This window comes from Nicotiana tabacum, chromosome 13, assembly GCF_000715075.1.
Source record: "Nicotiana tabacum cultivar K326 chromosome 13, ASM71507v2, whole genome shotgun sequence".
Taxonomy (NCBI): Eukaryota; Viridiplantae; Streptophyta; class Magnoliopsida; order Solanales; family Solanaceae; genus Nicotiana; species Nicotiana tabacum.
In genome coordinates this window covers 84,326,480-84,335,053 of record NC_134092.1, presented here as the reverse complement: position 1 = coordinate 84,335,053, position 8,574 = coordinate 84,326,480, and the positions used below count along the sequence as shown (strand labels likewise).

The 8,574-nt window shown below is 40.6% G+C and overlaps 1 protein-coding gene across 1 annotated transcript; it reads right to left on the bottom strand.

Moving 5' to 3' along the window:
* Nucleotides 1-7,741: 7,741 nt before the first annotated feature.
* LOC142168202 (serine/threonine-protein phosphatase 7 long form homolog) lies at nucleotides 7,742-8,236 on the bottom strand. Its single transcript, XM_075228858.1, has one exon. It carries the CDS (start codon nucleotides 8,234-8,236, stop codon nucleotides 7,742-7,744), a length of 495 nt encoding a protein of 164 aa, XP_075084959.1.
* Between the last annotated feature and the right edge of the window lie 338 nt (nucleotides 8,237-8,574).

Below are 8,574 nucleotides of genomic sequence, written 5' to 3'. Positions count from 1 at the left end.
CCATGTTTGACTTGCAAGAGTTCATTAATGATGAAGAACAAAGTAGTAGGCAATGAGAAAGACAAAATTATTGTGCACATACTAATGTAGTCCTGAAATGTTGCATGCTTTACTGGAATAAGGTTCCGAAATTAGTGTTTTTTTTGACTCAAGCGATCATAATAGGTAAAAAAAATAAAATATCGGGCACTATTTTATATATAGCGCGATTATTTATCGCGCTATACCTTAACGGCACGTTTGTCCGTTAAGGTATACCGCGGTGAATAACCGCGCCATATATAAAAGTTGGGCCCACCAATAATTTATCTGCTCAAAACTGACATACCAATAATTTATAGGGGTATTAGTATAGTGCGTAGATTTAAGGCGCTATACATCAAATAATTGTACCTCCAGACTGATTTTTTCCTTATTTAAGGTGTTTCAGAATTTTGTAAAAATTCATTCAAGATCCTTCAAGTCTTGCGAAATATTTGTTCGTTAAATTATTTTGCATTTTGTCATAATATCCGAAAAGCGAAAAATTAGGTTTCATTATATTGGGGGGGAGGAGGGATGAGGTTGTGGTGAAGAATAATTAAGTACGCTATAGTTATTCTTCAAAGTGTCATGTTAAGTTACCATTTACAATGGAGTAAGATATATTGATATCGTTATTATGTAAAAAAATGAGTGTGAGCAAACGTTCGGTTAATATTAAAGTTACCGGAAGATATCCGTATTCTGTTACTCTGCAAGAGGTTGCTTGTTATGCTGAGTTTAACATCGAAGATGATGAAACTCTGAAAGATTTTTTGAGGACTCCGGATGAACACCGGGAATTTCTTGTGATAAAAATATTGGAAATGTATGTCAAGGCTGAAGACGTTCTCAATAATGAGGTTCCGTAAAGTAGGGATATCCCTCAATCATCGGGTGGTTATTTTGGAGCAGTTTTAGCCGAAGAGGTTCCAGGTGAAAGAGTTTTGGCCTGATCTAAACTTATCTCCACGGGCGAATGAGGAGCGAGGAAATACTTTCTCCCCTAGTTTACATAATCCACAAGCCGAGTGGTAAACTTCAATTGTCCTTTGTGTTACGATGTTTATTTTTATGTATTGAATTTGTATTAACACTCGTATATTCCATATGGGGTACCGTCCAGATATGAAATTTACAAGTTATGAACCAACAGCTAGTTGGAATATGCCTAATTTTGGTGTGTTGGATCATGGTGGTCCATCCGGGAGTCATCATCAACAGGATAATGTGCATCATGGGATATCAACACATTATGATTTGTAAGTGAAGTGATAAAGTTTATATGTAAAGTTTGGATGAATTCGAGAAACTCATTATTTTATTGGTTGTGTAGTGAAAACGGGCAACTTGAAGGTCATGTCCTTTCTCAATTGCCCGAAGACGATATATTTAATCGGGATCTGGAAGATGCGTAGAGTCAGAAAGAGAGTAGTGATGATGACAACAATGCTGATGAGTCTAGAGATAACACACCCTTCCCTGATGAGGGTGATGATGATGAGGACGAGAATGCTGAACCTAATTTGACGAGGGAGCATGCTTCACCTCCCGTTAGACCAAGAGTGTACGAGTCCCACGTGCCGTTTCATTCAAAGGAGATTCCCTACCTTGATCATTTGCCAAGTATGCCGGATGTCAATGCCTTCACAAGAGATCTTGATGAAATTCGGACAACAATGTGAGATGAATCTAAAGCAACTGTGTTGTCAAAGGGCATGCTTTTGCTGATAAAGCGCGCTTAAGCAGAGCGGTGCGAATGTACATCATAAAAGAGTGTCGTGAGATCGTGATTCATGAGTCATCTTCGGAATTGTACAAGGTTATTTCTCGTAGATGGTTTCAAGGTTATAATTGGATGTTGCGTGCGAGGAAGCTAAAAATAAATATGTGGGTTGTGGGTAAATACATTGACACCCACAATTGTGAAATGGACACATTCAATGGGAATCATTTTAACTTGAATGTTGACTTGATTTCTCTTGTCTTGATTCCACACATTGAAGCGTCCATAAGGTACAAGATCAAAAAGTATATAATATCTGTCCACCAGGTATATGGATGTACCATTACCAAAAGAAACGCATTTCTCGAGCGCAAACATGCGTTTGAAATTATTTATGATAACTGGGATAAGTCATTTACCTCTCTACCCAGGTACATGATCGCATTACAATACTTTAACCCCGGGACTGTTATTGAATGGAAGCTTGAGCGGAGTTCGAAAATACTAGAACACATATTCAGATATGCGTGCTGGGCATTTAAACCAGCCATTGATGTTTTGTGCATTGTCGGCAGGTAATATCCATAGACGACACTCATGTCGATGGAAAGTATGATATTAAGCCGTTGATCGCCATTGCAGTAGATGCTAATGGAAGTATATTTTCCCTAGCATTATCTATTTGTGCCAATGAAAGCCAAGAGACATGGACATTATTTTTGAACCACTTGAAGGAGCACGTTGTCAGACAATGCTAAGGTATTTGTCTAATATTTGATCGGCATGGCGGTATTTTAAGTTCTGTACAGAATTTGCGTGCATGGCAGGAACCGTATGCCTACCACCGTTATTGTGTGAGGAACCTGAAGGCCAACTTCCAGAGGGCTTATCTGAAAAAGGACTTGCATGATTTAATGCGGATGGCTACAACAGATCACTAAGAGTGTAAATTCAGGAGGCGAATGGAATTGATCAGACAAGAAGACCAAGGAGCCTATAGTTTGTTGATGCGACATGAGATTGACAATTGGACTTTGCATGCGGATGGTGGAAGAGGATGGGGAATTCTGACTACAAATATGTAGTCTTTCAACGGGTTACTAAAGTCTGCACGTGGATTGCCTGTCACTGCCATGGTGCGGATGTCATTCAATCAGATGGCAGAGAGGTTTGTTGAAAGATCTAGAGGTGCATTGTCATTGATGGAAATGGGTGTTGAATTTATGCCAATACCAATGAAAAGATTTGAGAAATACAGGAAGCGAACATAGTGGCATTCATTTTTGCAGTATTACAACGAGCGAAATATTTTTAAAGTTCGAACTGTTATTCATCATAACCGGGGGAATAATACACACACCGTCAATGAAGCCAGAAGGTTATGCTCCTATGGGAAATGGTCTATCTATAACATGCCGTGCTCACATGCCATGAAGTGTTTTCAACATACAGGTTTCGCGGCAACGAGGTACGTTGATAAAGAATATAGTGTTGCTGCATACTTAAACACCTATAGTGAACAGTTGCAGCCAGTGGGTGCTGAGTATTATTGGCCATCAGAACCATTTAAAATAGTGTGTAATAAGGATTATGTGCGTCAACGACAAGTGCAAAAAAAAATGCGTATACGGAACTAAATGGATATTGGTGATACCGTTTATGCGTGTAAATGTGGCATATGTTCCCAAACAGGATACGACCGTCATAAACATCCTTCAGTTGGTTTGGGTAGCGGTGGTAATTCAGCTCCCAGTGGAAGTTCATCCAATGTGCCCAATTATTAAGGATACACGTAGTATTTTGTTGCAGTAATTTATTGTAATAAATGTATTTAAATGTTCAGCTTGCAAAATATATGAAATAAAATTATGTTTCCATTGGGGTTAAATCTAATTGATATTTAGCATTAATACTTCAGTACAATAATTTAACATACACCCCAAGAAAAAAAATATATTTGTCATTCGCCATTATCGTCGCCGTCTGGCACTATTTCATTGTCACTGTCTTCATCTTCTTCGTCAATATATTGTACGCACTCTTCGGGACTGAGGGCATCATAATCTAGGCCCCAGTTGACACACATTTCTTGTATTTCATCACTATCATCAATAAGACTACTTGCTTGATTTCTACAATAATATGGGACTCCTACGTCTAACGTCTGTGGTAGAAACTTTGATAGTCCCTCCCACTCGACAACTGTTGGGAAAACAGGATAATCATTGTCTCTATGCAATTTTTCATTTTGTAATAAATCCAGTACTGATCCTCCGTTCCTCCCAGGTAGTTAAGATCATCCATTGCATGATGAACAACTAGTGCCTTTTCCATCTCTAGAATCTCCTTCATCAAATGCCGAATCACTTCAGGTTCATCTTTGTGTGTGTTTGTTTAGAAGGTTGCAGACAGTGCTTGTGGCACAACAAGCCCATGCCAGCGACATAGTACTTCATAATCACATCGTTTTGAGTATAGGGGAACCCATTATAGTTTTTCGCCCCAAATTCACATACCTTCAGGCTTTGTAGAATACGCTTCGCCCTCAATAATGTGCCCTGCAACTTTGAGATCAGTGTGTATATTGATAGGCTTACTTTCCAAGGGATGTAGAGCACCATACAACTTGTCATCAACCAAATTAGTATAGCAACCTAGCATAAGTTTTTCAAGGTAGGGATCAATAATGTTAAGACGTGTTCCATGGGGATCTATTGAACAACCTTCACCCTTTTGCCTCTTCTTGAACCACTTATTAAATGTTAGTGGCATTTTTGAAATAGATGTTGTAATGTTTCTTCAAATGGTCTTTGAATACTGATCTCTTGGTTCAGTTTAAGAAGCTGTCTTATACCTTAAAGAATCATAGCACGCCGCCAATATGCATTATGTGTATTGTCTTGTCGATCTGAAAAAGTTACCGTTCTGGAAAAGCTATCTTGTACCCTAAAGAATCATTATCACATGAAACATAGCGCGCCACTAATATGCGTTATGTGTATTGTCTTGTCGACCTGAAAAAGCTCGCGTTCTGGAAAAGCTGTCTTGTACCCTAAAGAATCATTATCACGCGAAACATAGCGCGCCACCAATACGCATTATGTGTATTAGCTGCCTATAAAAGCCTAGCGCATTTTAGTTATTATTTGCGCTTAACGAAACAAATAGAAAAACTTTCCATTAATTTTTTTATTTTTCTTGCATTACGAAATGTCTGGACGCAATGACGTACCAAGGTGTTATTGTGGCAAACGTGCGATTTTGAAGCCATGTTGGTCAAATTGCAATCTGGGGCGCAGACGCTTGATCTGTCAACAACTTGTAAGTTATTATTTTGGAAAAAATGTTTGTTAATATTTTTTATATAACATGTTAATTAATAGTGTTGAGTTATAATCTCCATTGGTAGGACGAAAATCAATGTAGATTTCAAGAATGGTATGATGAACCCATTAACCAGGAATACTACAAATCATGTTTGCACTATGTTTGGAATATGACCGGTGAATACGAACTCCAGATCTTTAAACTATAACAACAACTTGCACCAGTGAAGGAGAAACTAAAAGAGACAGAAGAAGAAAAATATTGGTTGGAAGAGAAATTTAAGTGGTTGAAGCACAAAATAATTGGCGATAGTGACTAAACAAATACATGGATTCGTTGAGTGTAGTATTTTATCTTTGTGTTTTACGTGTCATGTATTATCATTAATTGTACCGAATTTAAATTATGTCAAGTTGTCATTTTTTGTGTTGTAATATTAAACTAATAAATAACCCGAGAAATAAAAACACATGCGCAAATTATGTAAAATATAATTAATGTTGTTATTATATATTTAATGTCATACATACAGATAATAATAAATGTCATTGTGTCCCACAACCTGTATGCTTTAAAGCATTGGCTGGCCTGAGGCGCATCCCATCCCACCCGGCTACGCTATCGGGATCATCCTCATCATGTCGCCTCTTTATCGGAGGATGCACTGCAGCATGATCGTCGGTAAGGCTGGCGGACTCGGTAGAAGCAGCCGTCGGTCCAGCAGTAACCTACATAATAATAAGATATTTTAGTATATGAAATATAAATTACTAACGTACGGGTTAGCTAAAATGTTTTTAATTGTCATACCATGGTCTCAACGGGCTCCTAAAAAATATTTTTCGTCTCCGACATGTCAGTATCGCACAAAGTGACCTCCGTGACGGGCGATGATGATGTCTTTTAAAAAAATAAAAATGCTTTAGATACTGATGACTAATCAATGAGATAAAAACAAATAGAAATAATAGTAATACAAACAAACATGTGCCTGAGTAGCGACACACTGCTTTGTCACAACATCGGAGTGCACTGAGTAGATGAAGTATGTGAAACATCCTCAACAGTCCCCCGATGATGAGCCATAACTCAGTCGTCACCCACTATGCACCTCTTGTATCAGATGATCCTCAGCAACCGTCGATGGCCCTGGTTGATCAAGAAAATATTGATCCTACTCCTATTGCGTAATGGCCATGCCCGCGATCAACAATGGAGCTGACGGGGTCAACTACGAAGTCCCTGGCGATAGCTGCAGGCTGAATGACGACATATTATGAGGAGCATCGTGTGGCTCAGGGTGGTCACCCGGCTAATCATCTCTAATATGCTCCACGGGTGCCTCAACGCCCCTTGCGGGGGACCCCGTCCTAGCCGACCACCACGACCTAGTGGGACACCCCTTCTTCTCTGGCCACGCCTGCCACATATACCACGTTCAGGCTCCACTGGTGTCATGTGATAGTACTCCTCCGGTGGCACATAAGTAGCCTCGTATCCTAATCGCTCATCATCTCGGGCATGCCTCAATGTCTGGGCAGCCAGATCTGTAACCTGACGGCCATACTCATGCAAATCTGCCCAGACATTGAGGCGCCGGTATGCTGCAGCATCTGCAGTCCCAATTGGTAGAACTGATGTAATCCAATAACATGCATAACATGTCAAATATTAATTATGGAGTGATAATTTAACGTTATAAGTAAGTATAACGAATAACATACCAGTGCCTCATGCCTCATAGCGTATGGAATGTACCGACTACCAGCGCGATGAACGGGATTCCCGACATGAAGTCGGCTAATGCTGCGATACCAGCCCATATACTCATGCTCGCCATCCATACGCTCAGGTGCAGGGGGGTGGAGGAATCAGGTCATACTTCTGGTCCCAAACCTCAATCTGGGCCTCTAGCCAGTCCAAGTATGTCTGGTCAACCCTGGAACGATCATCCCGCTGGTAATGTGTCCTAAGCCAAGGGGGCGGAATAGGTACAAGTTGCGGTCGACCAAACTGGCGAAGGACTCGCTCGGTGGCATGATGCTCGACAATATTGAGACATATCAGTGGGACATAAGAGCTCCACATAGCTCGGCTGCGGGAGCAATAATCGGGCAAATCATCTATGAGCGCGTCACTGTATGGCCTCCATAAGAACTATTAATCAAACACAGGAATCGTGAGTATACACAACATATATAAATCCAGGCCAAGTAAACTTAAGAATACATGTACCTGCGCGCCTTCAAGATAATCCAACAAATCCCTCTAATAGGGTAGATGATGTCGAGCCTCGACCTCATGTCCGTAGCCTCTCCTATCAACCCACCTCCAATCTAAAGGGAGAAACGATAGAGGTGGTGCATCTGGAGCGATGGGGGGTAGAGGTGGCTGGAACTATAGGAACCGCTCCCAGGTCCAAACCTAATATAAATTATGGACGTAAAATTTAAGGTATTCTCACCCTATGTATGTTATAATCATGAAAAGAATTGACTATGTTTTCACCTGCAGCAACGGTAAAAATCCAGCAACGTTTCTCTGGGTGCCCATGCACGCCCGACACATCTGCCTATACAGGTAACCTAGAATAGCTGCACCCCAGTTGTAACCAGGTAAATCATCTAGCCGCTCCAAATGATGTAGAAATCTCAAGCTGACTGGGTTTCACAAAGTGTTCGGGAACAGTACACCACCAAACATCAGCAGCAACACCAATCTCGTATGCCGATCGATAACCTCCGGCGGTGAATTATCCGTAATCTCCGCATCCATCGCCTCCAGATGATATCGGATGGACGTCAGCTGCAAAATAGTGGCTCCACTCAATGTCGTCTCCTCCACTGGCTGGAATCCGGTGAGCCGCTGCAACATATGTAGGTAATGCAATCCCCTATAGTCTCTGACAACATGCGGGTAAGCTACATGCAACCCATCAAATAGCAACCCGAAAAGAACCTTCACGCCCTCAAGCGTGATGGTCGCCTCGCCGATGGGTAGATGAAACGTGTGCGTCTCCGGTCGCCGCCGCTCTATCATAGCCGTGATCAACGCCCAGTCGAACTGCAACCGGTCGATCTCTATGATCCTGTAGAAATCCATATCCTGAAGGCGTCTAACTATACTGGGATGGAGTGGGTGGTCCCTAATAAACTCCCACATATCGTCTATACGTCTGGCGCGGAATGTCTGGGACAAACACTACGCATCCCATATGTATGAAGACCTATGGTCGGCATGTAGCAACAATAGTTGTAGCGATGCAGGTCCGGGATGCACATGCGGAACCTCCATGACGATGACTGTAATTAAAAAATATTAATTAAAGTATTTTTCTTTTTAATTGCTTAACATCTTTAAATTTATTGCAATATCTGTAATATTAAAATTTATTCGATATTTTTACTATATTGTTACTTAGGTTGATACATTTTCTATATTATAATTTTATATGTTAATTTATTATTTTATATGTTGGTTTATCATTTTATATGTTAGTT